Source organism: Leuresthes tenuis, unplaced genomic scaffold (assembly GCF_036924035.1).
Source record: "Leuresthes tenuis unplaced genomic scaffold, fLeuTen1.0.hap1 SCAF_23, whole genome shotgun sequence".
NCBI classification, from domain to species: domain Eukaryota; kingdom Metazoa; phylum Chordata; class Actinopteri; order Atheriniformes; family Atherinopsidae; genus Leuresthes; species Leuresthes tenuis.
In genome coordinates, this window is record NW_027325377.1 from 2349731 (window position 1) to 2366195 (window position 16465).

General features: G+C 44.4%; 1 protein-coding gene across 1 annotated transcript; it reads right to left on the reverse strand.

Moving 5' to 3' along the window:
• Positions 1-2188: 2188 nt before the first annotated feature.
• On the reverse strand, positions 2189-15704 carry nup50 (nucleoporin 50). The gene is made up of 8 exons (XM_072377461.1): positions 15547-15704; positions 13406-13484; positions 13249-13332; positions 12982-13171; positions 10075-10704; positions 9636-9720; positions 9316-9434; positions 2189-2959 (listed from the first exon to the last, which is right to left on the reverse strand). Exons 2-8 carry the CDS (start codon positions 13472-13474, stop codon positions 2760-2762), a joined length of 1377 nt encoding a protein of 458 aa, XP_072233562.1. The 5' UTR covers positions 13475-13484; positions 15547-15704; the 3' UTR covers positions 2189-2759.
• Positions 15705-16465: the final 761 nt, after the last annotated feature.

Consider the following 16465-nt stretch of genomic DNA (forward strand, 5'->3'; position numbering starts at 1 on the left):
TCCAGCTGAATGTATCCATGCTGATCAATACGAAAGCCGTCAGGCTGAGACGACAGTTTGCACTGTAACACTTTTAGATGTTCCTACATCACAGCTTTTGTACACGGTTCCTGTGCATGTTGGCGGTCCTTCTGTTGCTCACTTCCCAAACTCCTGTACAGTTTCCTCCATTTATTTATTGAAATAAACATTAGCAGAAAAACTGCTTCCTGCTTCCTGGTCGATCATTCAGCGCTTGTCCTCTGGCGCCCCCTGCTGGACAGACGCCGCCTCTCCACCTGTGACACTCAGAGGCATCTTAAAGGGCAACTCCGGTGTTTTTAAACCTTATTTCTGGCATGAAATACGTTCATCTGCTCACTGAGAACAGTTTGGTGAAAGTCGGCGTCCTTCTGAAGATATTTAGATAACTGGAGATCCATATAACGGAGTGAACGGGGCTTAGAGGATGCAGCCTCTAAATAAGGCTTTATCTGTCTTTATTTCACCAATACTTTAAGAAGAATGAATGAATGAACGTGTGCTATAGCTCTGTTAGCTCATAGCTCTGTTAGCTCATAGCTCTGTTAGCTCATAGCTGCTGTTAGCTCATAGCTGCTGTTAGCTCATAGCTGCTGTTAGCTCATAGCTGCTGTTAGCTCATAGCTCTGTTAGCTCATAGCTGCTGTTATGTGGCTACTTGCAGCTATAGGAGAGCTAACGGAGGGATTTCTACTCAGGCACTCTGCTGGGACAGCATGATGGTGGTTCGGCTGACATTTCAAAAGAATTAGACACCAACAAACAAAATAAAGAGACAAAAACAGGAAGAACGCTGCTGGCTGGTCCCCATCAGGGGTTTTCTGCTCTTTGGAAAGAGTCAAACTCCCCTGAAATCAGCCTTCAATCCCTGTCAAAGTTCCCCTGTTTTCACCATCTTACCTGAAACATCTCCTGTGGGATCAGATGAATTCACATTTCCACCTTAAATCCAGTTTGCAGTGTGGGGACTGATGATCAGACCCCCGTGTTTCAGTATTCTATTGATTATTTAATCCAGTAATCGTATAAGAAGCTGCTCTGATGGGCAGAGGCACATTAAGGACAGTAGGACGGTCCTTCTGCTGACATTTCAACAGAAGTTAGACAAATTTGGCCAAAAAATAAAATAAAATACAGACCTGAAAAAGTGTCTCTACGGCCTAAAACCTCCACTTCCTTCTGGTCCCTCCTAGCTTCCTTCTGGTCCCTGCTAGCTTCCTTCTGGTCCCTCCTAGCTTCCTTCTGGTCCCTCCTAGCTTCCTTCTGGTCTCTGCCAGCTTCCTTCTGGTCTCTGCCAGCTTCCTTCTGGTCTCTGCCAGCTTCCTTCTGGTCCCTCCTAGCTTCCTTCTGGTCCCTCCTAGCTTCCTTCTGGTCCCTCCTAGCTTCCTTCTGGTCCCTCCTAGCTTCCTTCTGGTCCCTCCTAGCTTCCTTCTGGTCCCTCCTAGCTTCCTTCTGGTCCCTCCTAGCTTCCTTCTGTTCTCTCCTAGCTTCCTTCTGGTCCCTCCTAGCTTCCTTCTGTTCTCTCCTAGCTTCCTTCTGTTCTCTCCTAGCTTCCTTCTCAGCTAACAAGCCGACCGATTTCCATTAAAATGCTAACGTGAAATGTTCCCTCGTGTTTGTTCCGCTCTGTGGACTCGATGTGTGAACCGGCTGCTTTCTGCTGACATGCTGTAGCATTGAAGTTGTGCTATCGTGCTAAGCTAACTGGCTTTTACAATGGACACTGTTCAGTTTTTTCTTTTCTTTTCTTTGAAATGCTCCCAAACTTTAGACATTTTCTCTGATTTTACTCCTTGTTGTTTTCGTTGGTTTCCTCCATCAAATCGAGCAGCACGTGCACGTTGTGTAATAACTGTGGGCATGAAACTCGACAGGTGGCAAAGTTCAGGTGCGACTCACAGATGTTTCCCCTTCATGTGCATCAAGTCTTCCTCCAAACGAAACAGGAAGTACAAATCAAAACAAAAAGAGAAACCCAGCCACGGTCTCACCTGCAGAAGTCAGAAAAGTGATGAGAGGAAACGGCTCAAACTTACCGACTCGTTGGTCTGAGTCACACCAACAGCAAAGTAAGCCGCTCTTTTTGCTCTGTTTTTACAGAACTGATGCACATCAGGGGGAAAAAGTTAAGCTAAGTCACTGGAAACAAAACACAAATGACCACAAATCATGGGCTGAGGTTGGTTGTTTTTCTTTTATTCCCCAATAAATGTCTTTACAAATGTTGTCAGACGATGACAGCATGCCTCGTCCCGCCGGCCGAACAAAGGACACTTGGAGAGCGACAGAGTTCGTGTTTACAGGACAACGGGAAGTAAAAGTGGTCTGACTCGCTCTGCCTCCACATTTCCCTGCAGCTCCAGTCAGAGAGAGCAAAAATCCTGCCGACACAATAAATAGTTTCCAGAACAATCACTCCGCAGACGCTCGTTTAAAAAAAGAAAAGAAAAAGGAAGAAGTGTTACTGCAGGTTTTTAATTTGTAAAACCAAATCGACTGGCCTTTTGTTTGGAGCTCTCCCCAAAAACAGCTCTGTGCTCGGCTCGAGTGGCGAAACAGCAGCGTGGAACCAGAGGGAATGTAGGCGCACAACCACCTGCTTCTCATTCAGACATTTCACAGCATGACGACCAATTTATCTGTAAGTACAGGTGTGTGTGAGTGTGTGTGTGTGAGGGGTAAAACCGGTGAGTCTGAGGATGACCAGGTGGATCTGCTAAAAGCTCAGGGAGGGACGTTCAGCCTTTCGTCTCTCCGAGGATCTTGTGGAGCTCGTCGGCGTCCTCGGTGGCTTTGACCCGGATCAGGAGGGGGACGGGGCTGCCGGGGTTCTTATCGTCGACGGGCGGGTTCGGGACGCACACCACCATCACGTTGTTCTTCCCGACCCGCGTGCACGGCATGGACGGCGGCACCATGATGTTCAGCAGGATGTTTCCTGATGGGACGACAGTCAGCGACCAATGAGCAGAAACACTTTGACCATGTGACCAAACGGGAAGTTACGCAGAAACACTTGGACCATGTGACCAAACAGGAAGTTAGGCAGAAACACTTTGACCATGTGACCAAACGGGAAGTTACGCAGAAACACTTTAACCATGTGACCAAACAGGAAGTTAGGCAGAAACACTTTGACCATGTGACCAAACAGGAAGTTGTGCAGAAACACTTTGACCATGTGACCAAACAGGAAGTTGTGCAGAAGCACTTTGACCATGTGACCAAACAGGAAGTTGTGCAGAAACACTTTGACCATGTGACCAAACAGGAAGTTACGCAGAAACACTTTAACCATGTGACCAAACAGGAAGTTAGGCAGAAACACTTTGACCATGTGACCAAACAGGAAGTTACGCAGAAACACTTTGACCATGTGACCAAACAGGAAGTTGCGCAGAAACACTTTTACCATGTGACCAAACAGGAAGTTGTGCAGAAACACTTTTACCATGTGACCAAACAGGAAGTTGTGCAGAAACACTTTGACCATGTGACCAAACGGGAAGTTGTGCACAAACACTTTGACCATGTGACCAAACAGGAAGTTGTGCACAAACACTTTAACCATGTGACCAAACAGGAAGTTGCGCAGAAACACTTTGACCATGTGACCAAACAGGAAGTTGCGCAGAAACACTTTGACCATGTGACCAAACAGGAAGTTACGCAGAAACACTTTGACCATGTGACCAAACAGGAAGTTACGCAGAAACACTTTGACCATGTGACCAAACAGGAAGTTGCGCAGAAACACTTTGACCATGTGACCAAACAGGAAGTTGTGCAGAAACACTTTGACCATGTGACCAAACAGGAAGTTGTGCAGAAACACTTTGACCATGTGACCAAACAGGAAGTTGTGCAGAAACACCGTGACCATGTGACCAAACAGGAAGTTACGCAGAAACACTTTGACCATGTGACCAAACAGGAAGTTATTTCCTGGCATCTGTCACAGCTTTGGTCCCGTTAACGTCCTCATTCATTAAATTAGTTAACCCTCGGACAATGAACTTTAAAACACCTGCGACAGCAGCTCAGCAGGCTCAGCATCTGTCACATCTGTCTGTTCGACAGCCAACAGGCTCATAAAAGTGTCTGACCCCCCCTGACAAAGCTGCTCGATACGCTCAGCGAATCAGAGATCAGTTACAAATACAACATACCGTCTATGGGACGGAAAAGCAACATTAATATTCCTTTTCTGTCATTTCGTACTCATGCTGCTGAACGAGGTTTCTTTGTGGGAGGAGGTCCACATTACAGTGACTAACGTCTCATCCAACGGTACAATGTGAGTTCACAGGAAAATCATCTACATTAAAAATCATCACATTAAAGGAGAAGAAGGGCCGAAAACACTTGTTCATCTACATTAAAGAAGAAGAAGAAGAAGGGCCGAAAACACCTGTTCATCTACATTAAAGAAGAAGAAGGGCCGAAAACACCTGTTCATCTACATTAAAGAAGAAGAAGAAGGGCCGATAACACCTGTTCAACTACACTAAAGAAGAAGAAGGGCCGATAACACCTGTTCAACTACACTAAAGAAGAAGAAGGGCCGAAAACACCTGTTCATCTACATTAAAGGAGAAGAAGAAGGGCCGAAAACACCTGTTCAACTACATTAAAGAAGAAGAAGAAGGGCCGAAAACACCTGTTCATCTACATTAAAGAAGAAGAAGGACCAATAACACCTGTTCATCTACATTAAAGAAGAAGAAGAAGGGCCGAAAACACCTGTTCATCTACATTAAAGAAGAAGAAGGGCCGAAAACACCTGTTCATCTACATTAAAGGAGAAGAAGAAGGGCCGAAAACACCTGTTCATCTACATTAAAGAAGAAGAAGAAGGGCCGAAAACACCTGTTCATCTACATTAAAGAAGAAGAAGGACCGAAAACACCTGTTCATCTACATTAAAGAAGAAGAAGGACCGAAAACACCTGTTCATCTATATTAAAGAAGAAGAAGAAGGGCCGAAAACACCTGTTCATCTACATTAAAGAAGAAGAAGGGCCGAAAACACCTGTTCATCTACATTAAAGGAGAAGAAGGGCCGAAAACACCTGTTCATCTACATTAAAGAAGAAGAAGAAGGGCCGAAAACACCTGTTCATCTACATTAAAGAAGAAGAAGAAGGGCCGAAAACACCTGTTCATCTACATTAAAGAAGAAGAAGAAGGGCCGAAAACACCTGTTCATCTACATTAAAGAAGAAGAAGAAGGGCCGAAAACACCTGTTCAACTACATTAAAGAAGAAGGGCCGAAAACACCTGTTCATCTACATTAAAGAAGAAGAAGGGCCGAAAACACCTGTTCATCTACATTAAAGAAGAAGAAGAAGGGCCGAAAACACCTGTTCATCTACATTAAAGAAGAAGAAGAAGGGCCGAAAACACCTGTTCATCTACATTAAAGAAGAAGAAGGGCCGAAAACACCTGTTCATCTACATTAAAGAAGAAGAAGAAGGGCCGAAAACACCTGTTCATCTACATTAAAGAAGAAGAAGAAGGGCCGAAAACACCTGTTCATCTACATTAAAGAAGAAGAAGAAGGGCCGAAAACACCTGTTCATCTACATTAAAGAAGAAGAAGGGCCGAAAACACCTGTTCATCTACATTAAAGAAGAAGAAGGGCCGAAAACACCTGTTCATCTACATTAAAGAAGAAGAAGAAGGGCCGAAAACACCTGTTCAACTACATTAAAGAAGAAGAAGAAGGGCCGAAAACACCTGTTCATCTACATTAAAGAAGAAGAAGAAGGGCCGAAAACACCTGTTCATCTACATTAAAGAAGAAGAAGGGCCGAAAACACCTGTTCATCTACATTAAAGGAGAAGAAGGGCCGAAAACACCTGTTCATCTACATTAAAGAAGAAGAAGAAGGGCCGAAAACACCTGTTCAACTACATTAAAGAAGAAGAAGAAGGGCCGAAAACACCTGTTCATCTACATTAAAGAAGAAGAAGGGCCGAAAACACCTGTTCATCTACATTAAAGAAGAAAAAGAAGGGCCGAAAACACCTGTTCATCTACATTAAAGAAGAAGAAGAAGGGCCGAAAACACCTGTTCATCTACATTAAAGAAGAAGAAGAAGGGCCAAAAACACCTGTTCATCTACATTAAAGAAGAAGAAGAAGGGCCGAAAACACCTGTTCATCTACATTAAAGGAGAAGAAGAAGGGCCGAAAACACCTGTTCATCTACATTAAAGAAGAAGAAGAAGGGCCGAAAACACCTGTTCAACTACATTAAAGAAGAAGAAGAAGGGCCGAAAACACCTGTTCATCTACATTAAAGAAGAAGAAGGACCAATAACACCTGTTCATCTATATTAAAGAAGAAGAAGAAGGGCCGAAAACACCTGTTCATCTACATTAAAGAAGAAGGGCCGAAAACACCTGTTCATCTACATTAAAGAAGAAGAAGAAGGGCCGAAAACACCTGTTCATCTACATTAAAGAAGAAGAAGGACCAATAACACCTGTTCATCTATATTAAAGAAGAAGAAGAAGGGCCGAAAACACCTGTTCATCTACATTAAAGAAGAAGAAGGGCCGAAAACACCTGTTCATCTACATTAAAGGAGAAGAAGGGCCGAAAACACCTGTTCATCTACATTAAAGAAGAAGAAGAAGGGCCGAAAACACCTGTTCATCTACATTAAAGAAGAAGAAGAAGGGCTGAAAACACCTGTTCATCTACATTAAAGAAGAAGAAGAAGGGCCGAAAACACCTGTTCATCTACATTAAAGAAGAAGAAGAAGGGCCGAAAACACCTGTTCAACTACATTAAAGAAGAAGAAGAAGGGCCGATAACACCTGTTCATCTACATTAAAGAAGAAGAAGAAGAAGGGCCGAAAACACCTGTTCATCTACATTAAAGAAGAAGAAGAAGGGCCGAAAACACCTGTTCATCTACATTAAAGAAGAAGAAGAAGGGCTGAAAACACCTGTTCATCTACATTAAAGAAGAAGAAGAAGGGCCGAAAACACCTGTTCATCTACATTAAAGAAGAAGAAGAAGGGCCGAAAACACCTGTTCATCTACATTAAAGAAGAAGAAGGACCAATAACACCTGTTCATCTATATTAAAGAAGAAGAAGATGGGCCGAAAACACCTGTTCATCTACATTAAAGAAGAAGAAGGACCAATAACACCTGTTCATCTATATTAAAGAAGAAGAAGAAGGGCCGAAAACACCTGTTCATCTACATTAAAGAAGAAGGGCCGAAAACACCTGTTCATCTACATTAAAGAAGAAGAAGAAGGGCCGAAAACACCTGTTCATCTACATTAAAGAAGAAGAAGGACCAATAACACCTGTTCATCTATATTAAAGAAGAAGAAGAAGGGCCGAAAACACCTGTTCATCTACATTAAAGAAGAAGGGCCGAAAACACCTGTTCATCTACATTAAAGGAGAAGAAGAAGGGCCGAAAACACCTGTTCAACTACATTAAAGAAGAAGAAGAAGGGCCGAAAACACCTGTTCAACTACATTAAAGAAGAAGAAGAAAGGCCGATAACACCTGTTCATCTACATTAAAGAAGAAGAAGAAGGGCCGAAAACACCTGTTCATCTACATTAAAGAAGAAGAAGAAGGGCCGAAAACACCTGTTCATCTACATTAAAGAAGAAGAAGAAGGGCCGAAAACACCTGTTCATCTACATTAAAGAAGAAGAAGAAGGGCCGAAAACACCTGTTCAACTACATTAAAGAAGAAGAAGAAGGGCCGAAAACACCTGTTCATCTATATTAAAGAAGAAGAAGAAGGGCCGAAAACACCTGTTCATCTACATTAAAGAAGAAGAAGAAGGGCCGAAAACACCTGTTCATCTACATTAAAGAAGAAGAAGGGCCGAAAACACCTGTTCATCTACATTAAAGAAGAAGAAGAAGAAGGGCCGAAAACACCTGTTCATCTACATTAAAGAAGAAGAAGAAGGGCCGAAAACACCTGTTCATCTACATTAAAGAAGAAGAAGAAGGGCTGAAAACACCTGTTCATCTACATTAAAGAAGAAGAAGAAGGGCCGAAAACACCTGTTCATCTACATTAAAGAAGAAGAAGAAGGGCCGAAAACACCTGTTCATCTACATTAAAGAAGAAGAAGGGCCGAAAACACCTGTTCATCTACATTAAAGAAGAAGAAGGGCCGAAAACACCTGTTCATCTACATTAAAGAAGAAGAAGAAGGGCCGAAAACACCTGTTCATCTACATTAAAGAAGAAGAAGGGCCGATAACACCTGTTCATCTACATTAAAGAAGAAGAAGAAGAAGGGCCGAAAACACCTGTTCATCTACATTAAAGAAGAAGAAGAAGGGCCGAAAACACCTGTTCATCTACATTAAAGAAGAAGAAGAAGGGCTGAAAACACCTGTTCATCTACATTAAAGAAGAAGAAGAAGGGCCGAAAACACCTGTTCATCTACATTAAAGAAGAAGAAGAAGGGCCGAAAACACCTGTTCATCTACATTAAAGAAGAAGAAGGGCCGAAAACACCTGTTCATCTACATTAAAGAAGAAGAAGGGCCGAAAACACCTGTTCATCTACATTAAAGAAGAAGAAGAAGGGCCGATAACCCCACCTCCACCCAAACCGTTTTCTGCTAACAACTATTTTTATTTCTAATTCACACAGCAGCCGTTGTCAGTGGGCGTCTAACGCTGATCACTGATCAATACTCCTCTGTGTTACTGCCCAGCCCAGTGGTAACGACGCCTTTCATCATAACTTCACCCGTTAGCTGTGGATGACCTGATAGATTCAGCTGAGTTAGCGCTGCTGGCCCCTGATGCACCGACCCGTGTGATCGGTTCTGATCATTATCATGATGATTGATCTTGGATTGATCTGTTCGGCACCCTGACAGATGGACTCAGACACCATGAACCTGCTCTGGCTGCAGTTCCTGTGTTTGGGCAGCAGGTGGAGCTGTTGGATCACAGCTGCCTCCAGCTCTTTGTTTTTTATTGGATAGAATAAGTCCCAACAACATTATCATTACGTTGGCTCAGAAAATGTACTGGAATCTCTTTTCTTTTCAGATATTTTAAGAAAACTGGGCTTCAGGACATCCTCTGTGTTTTCTCGGTGGACCCCCGCCTCAGCGTGCTGCAGCGCCACCCAGTGGCTGACCAACAACATAACAACAACTTAAATACATCGAACTATGGGTCCACCATCTAGTTTCTCCTGTTCAGGACCCCCTGACCCGGCTTTAAGGGACCTGCTTTAGCAAAGAACCCTCTGAAAACTAAGTGTTTTACCCAGGTTGGTGTCGGCCCGAATGACCATCTGCGTCTTCCCCTCGGCGGTGTTCTTCAGGTGCAGCGTTCCCACTCCTTTCTCCTTGAACTCCGAATCCTTCTTGTAGAACATTTTACACCTGCAGACGGCAGCAGAGAGGGAAACATCAGCCATAAAACTACACTAAAGCACTGAAGTTATTCCTCTAAAATCTGCTGGAGACAATTCAAACTCTGCATTATGTCTCCAACAGTGAGCTGGAGATCAGTTCCAGATGCTTCCTCATTAAAAGGCAGGAACTGTGATCCATTCCTGCTCGTATTTAATCACTCTGACGTACTTCTTAGAGTAGAAAGCGTCGTCCTCCTTCACCTCCTTCACATCCGGTTTGGGCGGCTCCTCCGACTCCTCGTCTCCGTTCTCGTCTGCAGAAAGAAAAGATTTTCAAACAGTTACAGGAGGAGAAAAGAGGTTTAATAAAGAGGAAATTACAGAAATAGATCTAATTTATGTCCATCATCTGCAGGTAAAACTTCACCAAGAAACTAAGATTCTGTGGTTTAGTTTTAATTCATCAGAAATTTATCATATTTACAAACTTTCCCATTTAAATTTGACCAAATTTACCACCTGCAGTGTCATCAAATCGGTTATTTTAATAAGAAACATGTTTTCCAACACTCTCTCTGACTGTTTAAGGTCTCTAAAAACCGAAGAGCAGCAAACACGATGCAGATATCAGGTCAAATACCACGCTGAGGGAGGAAATCGCCGCTCACCTGCCGGCTGTGCGCTCTCACTTTTCGTCCCACCGAAGGCGAGCGGGGCGGCGGGCTCTGGGGCGCCAAACATGGAGGTGTTGCTGGAGGAGGAGAAGCTGGGGGCAGCCGGTTTGGACCCCAAGGAGCTCAGGACCGAGCTGTCCACCTTCTGGCCGAAGTTGAAGGTGATGCCGACGGGGACCGGGGCGGCGCCGGAGCTTTTCTGAGCCGAGTCCTGTGCGGCGTTTTTGCTGAAGGAGAACAAAGCGGCTGCTGGGGCTGCAGAGCTGCTGCTGGGGGAGGAAGAGGAGGCAGGGGGAGGAGGGGTGGCAGACGCCGGCAGCATCCCTCCCTGCTTCTTCTCCTCCGAGCCTCCATCAGCAGAGCCGGCGCCGTACTGCCGCTCGATGCTGGCCAGGTGGCGCTCATAATCCTTGAAGATGGGGTTGAGGTCGCACAGAGGGTTGTCGTTCACGTGCTTGGTGATCCAGTCCCGCACCGAGCAGTTGAGCGCCGTGAGCTGCCGGCTGTACTCCTTGTTGCTGCTGCCGCCGGAGCCTGGACTCAGGCTGGGGGCGGAGCCATTGATCTGCTTGGCCGTGGCGTCAGCGATGGGCTTTGTGGAGGAGGGTCCGTTGAACATCAGACCTGAGAGGATGAAGGCAGAGATGAGAGTGTGGCAGCAGGCTGAGAGGAGGAGGAGCCCCTCCCCATCTGCAGCCAGCGACGTGGAATCAAAGAGCAGTCAGCCGCAAACACACAACCCCCGCCGAGCCGGCTCCAATCACACAACCGATGAGCTGCACCCCCCACACAGCAGCAGGGTGGGACTGCAGAGGAACATGGAGTCAGAGAGGGAGGCTGAAGTCAGGTTAAAACCAGCTGCAGCACAGATACCTTCACTTCGGTACCAGTTCCTGAACGACACCAGTTTTATTATATCAATCCTAACAAAAAGGAAATGACAGCACACACAACAGCACAAATCTTCAGTTTTATTTCTCAGCTCTGTGTTCTTCCAGTCCAAGCAGCTTTCTTACAGAAAAAATGAACAACAAATCCTTTCCAGAGCAAACTGGTTCCAGGTTGGTGTCTAACACCATCCTCCACACTGAGGATCCTTTTCCCTCAGCAGTTTCCTTCAGAAGCATCAACACGTCTGCTTTCTGCTCACATTAATTCTGCCGGATCTCGCTGAACGTTACCTGTTAAAATCCCACACACTGCGCCGTCCTCGGTGCTCTGAGATGAAGCCGAGTCCAGGTCTGGCAGCAAAACACGGAGCAACTTTCTGCTCTTAAACTGATTTTGTGCAGGTCAAATAACTCATTAAATGAGTCGTGTTGCTGCCTCAGCAGCGGTGACTTTTTGGCAGATGTTGCATCAGTCTTTGTGAAATGGAGCCTCGGTGGCATCGTTTAACCGGTTCTACACCTACAGTGAACCCGTCTGTGGGCAGAACCACATGTTCCTGCATCAAAGTCTAACGTTAATACAGCCAATCGAGGGCAGCTCGATCAGTTATTGATCAGGTGATTAATCTCTGGGGACTGAAAGAAAGACGAGGCGTGTTTCTGATACCGAAGCATTTAAAAGAACCGAAGTTCTTTCAGCTTCCAGCCCTAAATGGGGCTCATCACAGTGGAATACTGTCACCTTTTCACAGAGCCGTCTGTGCTTCCTGAGAAGGCTGAACTGCTGCAGATGTTTTCTACCAGTCGGTGGCGGCCTCTTCTACGCTGTGGAGGAAGGAGCCAGAAGAGGGACTCTGCCCCAGCTGGACTCTCTGGTGGCAGAGAGGAGGATCCTGGACAGACTGGACAAAGCCCACCACCTCCACCAGGAAGTGTTCAGTGGCAGCCTGCTGCCTCAGTCCTGCTCCACCAACAGACTCAACAACTCCTCTGTCCCTCCGGCCTTCAGGCTGTACAACAGGCTCTCATTTTCAAATAGTTTATAGTTGTACAAAACACTTCATTTCTACAGTTACTTGTATGTATGTTGACTGTATTTTATGTCACTTTTTTGCCACTGGATGCTCAAATTTCCTTGGGGATCAATAAAGCATCCATCTATCTATCTTTCACTCTGCATTTGGAGGATCTTCCAGAGAAACTAGATGAATGTGGGACGGTGGGATGAACCCCCCGGTGTGTGCTGAAGGCTCTCCTGCAGGTCAGGATGAGCAGAACGACACAAGGAACCAAAAAGTCCCTCCTTTTATTTATCCGACCATGTCTCAGAGGTGCTATGTGGCTCATATAAGGGAACAGTTGATGTTGAAATAGCCCTTTTCAACATTTTAACTGTGTTTTGTTGTTATTTAGTTTATATGGACCTTTGTGGCTGAAATAAAGGTCGATGAACACGTTAGTTTCTGCTCTAACAGGCCTGTTGGGGGTCACTATGACGACGATGTGTTTGTGCAGTTCTTGTTTCCTCATTAGAACTTTTCTGGTTAAAAAAAAAAAAGCAGACCATTTTGGTCCAATTGTCCTTATGGGGACCAGAGGCCGGTCCTAATGAGACAAAGGGTCAGTTCTGGGGTCCCGGTCGGGGCAATGTCTTAATAAGGAAGCAGCTTGTTTTTCAGTCATAACAACCTTATATTCTGATATATAACAGGTATCTGGAAGCTTCTAACTGAGAGTCTGCAGCCTACACAAAGTCTGGACTTTTATCAACATGCCAGACAGCGTGAGCTAAATAAAACCAAGTCTACCTCACAAAAATGAGACACTTTGGCAATATAAGCAGCAAACACAAGCGGCCAACTGATCCGACGGGAATTAATGAGGCGCCGACCACTTTTAAACCTCCTTTGCTCATCTATATGAAGAACAGCCCTGACAAACAGTCAGTATTCCCTGAGAAATATCCGATGCGTTCGCTGACATCACGTAAATCACAGCTTTCCCAACTCACCAGCTGCAGCGGTGGAAGTTGCCGGAGAAGAGAAACTCCCAAATGATGGAGCGGTGCTGTTGCCGTTGGTCAGGCCACCGAAGCCCTTAAAGCCCCCACTGCTCCCAAAGCCGGGGAAGGCGGCAGGAGGCGAGGCCGCCGTGGTCAGAGCGAAGCCTTTGAAGCCCTTGAACGCGCCTCCAACCTCGCCCTGAAACGCAGGAGGATGTTAAAACACAACACTTTAAACGCGGCTCGTGCAGAAGTCTGTGGAGTTCGAGTTCTCACGTCGGCGCCGGTGTTCCTGCGTTTGGCCTTCTTGATCGCGCGGCTCTTCAACACATCCTGAGGAGCGAGTAAAAAGGTCCCGGCCTGAGGAAGAACAGCACATCAGCAGCGACTCTCACACATCAGGGGATCCACAAAGAGACAAGCGGGGACTCACCTCCTCTCCCTCCTCCTCCTGATCCCAGTTCCTGTCCGTTAGCTCTTTATCAGCGATCCTCTTCGCCATCCCACCGGCTCTGGAACCCAAACAAACCGCCGTTAATCAGCCGCTTCGGGTGGTAAATTGATTCAAATTAACCGGCAGAGCATCAGGTCGAGCTTTACGGCGGTTATCGAAACACCTGAGGGGGAATAACCTCTGTCCTAACCTTTGCAAAAACAAATTTAGGTCAGTTTTGCTATTTTTTTCCCTCTTATTAGTATTAATCAGGGTCTCAATTAACTGGCTCAATTAAAATTAGTGATCAATACACGTAAATATACAGAAAAGTTTGATTGTTTTAGTAGTTTAGTCTATCAAATCCTTACAGACGCGTCAAAATGCAATTTTGTGAGAATCACCCAGATATGCAGCCGCCTGAATTCAGTCTTTATTAATATTTATTTATTATTTATTTTAGTTCACAGCTCTGACTCAGTGCTGCAGCTGATCATCGCAGGTAAAACCAAAGAAGAGGAAAGTTTCTGCCCCCAACAGCTGATCAGATGACGAATGAACCCACAGTTAAAGAGACGCTGCAGCTCAGACTTGTGTTTAAAGTGAAATCTGCACACGTTACCAGGTCTGATGCTGGTGAAAAGCAGCAGGACGCCGCCACATGTGACCAGATAAATGAAAGTTTAAAGACTTCACAGGGTAGAATTATACATTTATTACTTCATTCCTTCCCCACCTGATGTTTTTAAACATTCACACACACAGGGGGACTATAATATTGTTATTAATTAATCTGAAACTGGTACAGATGAAGTCAGAGACTCAATAAACTGAAATAACATTATGAACGAGCTTAATGGGTGAAATGCAGCTAAAATATAGACTGTCTCACATTACCACAATAAGACTGCTGCTATATAATGTGAATAAAGAAGGTTTAAGTCTAAAATAAGCATGTTAGTTTGGTTTAAAGGTGTGTGCTCATGGTTTAATGTTGAACTGTGGGACATAATATCACATTCTGAACGTTTCTGACATTTTAAAGACACATAAATGTTAAACGGGAAAATAATCACTGGTTCCACCTTTAAACAATCAATTCAGCTGAAATTTCTTTAGCATTTCCAGCTATTTAATGACCGAATAAAATCAAATATGATTTCAATAAAAAAAAACTGTTTGATGGCACAATTCTGTGTTTAGTATCTTTAAATAAATTATTAATTTCTGACAGAAGATTGTGTAACAGGCACTTTATCAGTGAGTTTTAAAGCTGTGCATAAAACACTTTGCACAGGTGACACCTTATGGAGTGGAAAATAGTCATTCTGCTGCTTATAAATCATATCAAACTAGGTACAGAATGAAAACTACAACAGCAAGACTGATCAAATGTGGAGTTATTTACAAAGAAAAAGACGCTTTTTAACAGAATATCTGATCTGAGAAATCTCTTCACCCAAATCAATATGCTGTGATTCGTCAAATCACAAATAAATCACAATTTTAATGCACGCGTGTCCTCTGCAGAGTAATTCAGTCCATCTTTGACCTTAACTAGGGTCATTTTCATGTGAAAGGACACCCAATATGGCACATTTTCCTTAAATTTTCACAAATAGAAAGAAGATTTATCAATCAGAGTGTACTTTAAAGAATGTATGTCCTTCATAGAATAAATCAGTCCAGTTCAGACTGTTACGGTCTCAAACAGGTCTTAGTTCAGTGTGATGTACAGACAAAAATGCAGTGATTTAGCCCTCTTTGCGGTTCCCTGTACATTAGCATTTAGATAGCAGTTAGTTAGCACTTAGCTAGTTAGCTAGACTAGCTCAACTTCTTAACTCTTCTCTCTAGATGAAAACATTTATAACTTAACATATGGAATATTACAACAAATACTTCTAATGGGTTACGAATTACCCGGTTAAACTGGTTAACCTTTAACAATGCAGGCACTGAAACCCCATTCGAGTGTCTACCGTCCGCGTCCGGTCGTTAGCACCCGGTGAGCTAACGACCGGTCCGTCAGTACAAAGCTAACCGGGCCGCACATTAGCAGCTAACGTCATGTTTAAAGCTAACTGCCGCTAGCTCCTCAGTACCTTCACTATTTTTATTAAAAACTAAATATGTCATACCTTTATTGGAAGATAAATTCCGACGTCTGCCTCTCGATGACTGTCCGACTGACTCAGGTAACGCAAACCGCCCGGAAACGTTGACTAAGCACCTTCAAGAGAACCACCACTCAGTATTTTTGAACGACCCTCCTCACGCCGCCATTTTACGAAACACTATATCCGCATGGGTTCGCGCGCCGCATCTTTTCGAGCATGCGCAGAAAGATTCCCTCTGGGACGTGTAGTCCAAAACTAATGTCGTCGTCCAACTTTAACACGGTTTGAAACACAGAGGTGGTTCCCAACATTTTACAGACAGAAACGGACAGAAACACCATTTAATCCACACTTGTATTCTTCTATAAGAACAAACGTCATAAAAGCGTTTAATTAACACGCAAAGAATAGAAGAGAATCATGTTAGAAGGCCTTGTTTTCAGGGTGACCTGTTGGTATTATGAGCATATTTGAAACACTCTTACATTAAATGTATGTTACATAACCCCTTGTAATTTAGTTGCATTAAGTGTCCACAGAAAAGTTGGAAAAAGCCAGTTTAAAAACAATAAACTAATTGATAACAGATTATGTCAACAGGTGTCAAGCACCACAATACAGAGTTCCATTCACAAGCTTTACTGTGCAGGAAAGAAGCCTGATGTTAACCTCGTCCACTTCTCTGGGCTCGGAGGCGTCTGGGATGGACCGTCACACGGTGGAAACGTGTGCTGTGGTCAGACCCATCAGTATTCCACATCTTTGTTGGAAGAAATGGAGCAAAGAGCAAAAGCAGCATCCAGCCTGCTGTCAGCAACCAGTCCCTGCAGCCAGGCTCTGTGATGGTATGGAGTTGGATCAGGGGGCAAAGCTCATTTCCACTTCTGTGACGGCAGCATTAATGCAGAAAAGTTCCCTGAGATTTTACAGCAACATATGC

Bases quoted from the DNA above. Each gene is read 5' to 3' on its own strand.
- nup50 (XM_072377461.1), bottom strand. From the start codon at position 13,474: ATGGCGAAGAGGATCGCTGATAAAGAGCTAACGGACAGGAACTGGGAT. The intron at 13,172-13,248 runs GTGAGAACTCGA...CCTGCGTTTCAG, and splicing joins GCAGGAACACCGGCGCCGAC to GGCGAGGTTGGAGGCGCGTT. The intron at 9,435-9,635 runs GTACGTCAGAGT...TGCCGTCTGCAG, and splicing joins GACGCTTTCTACTCTAAGAA to GTGTAAAATGTTCTACAAGA.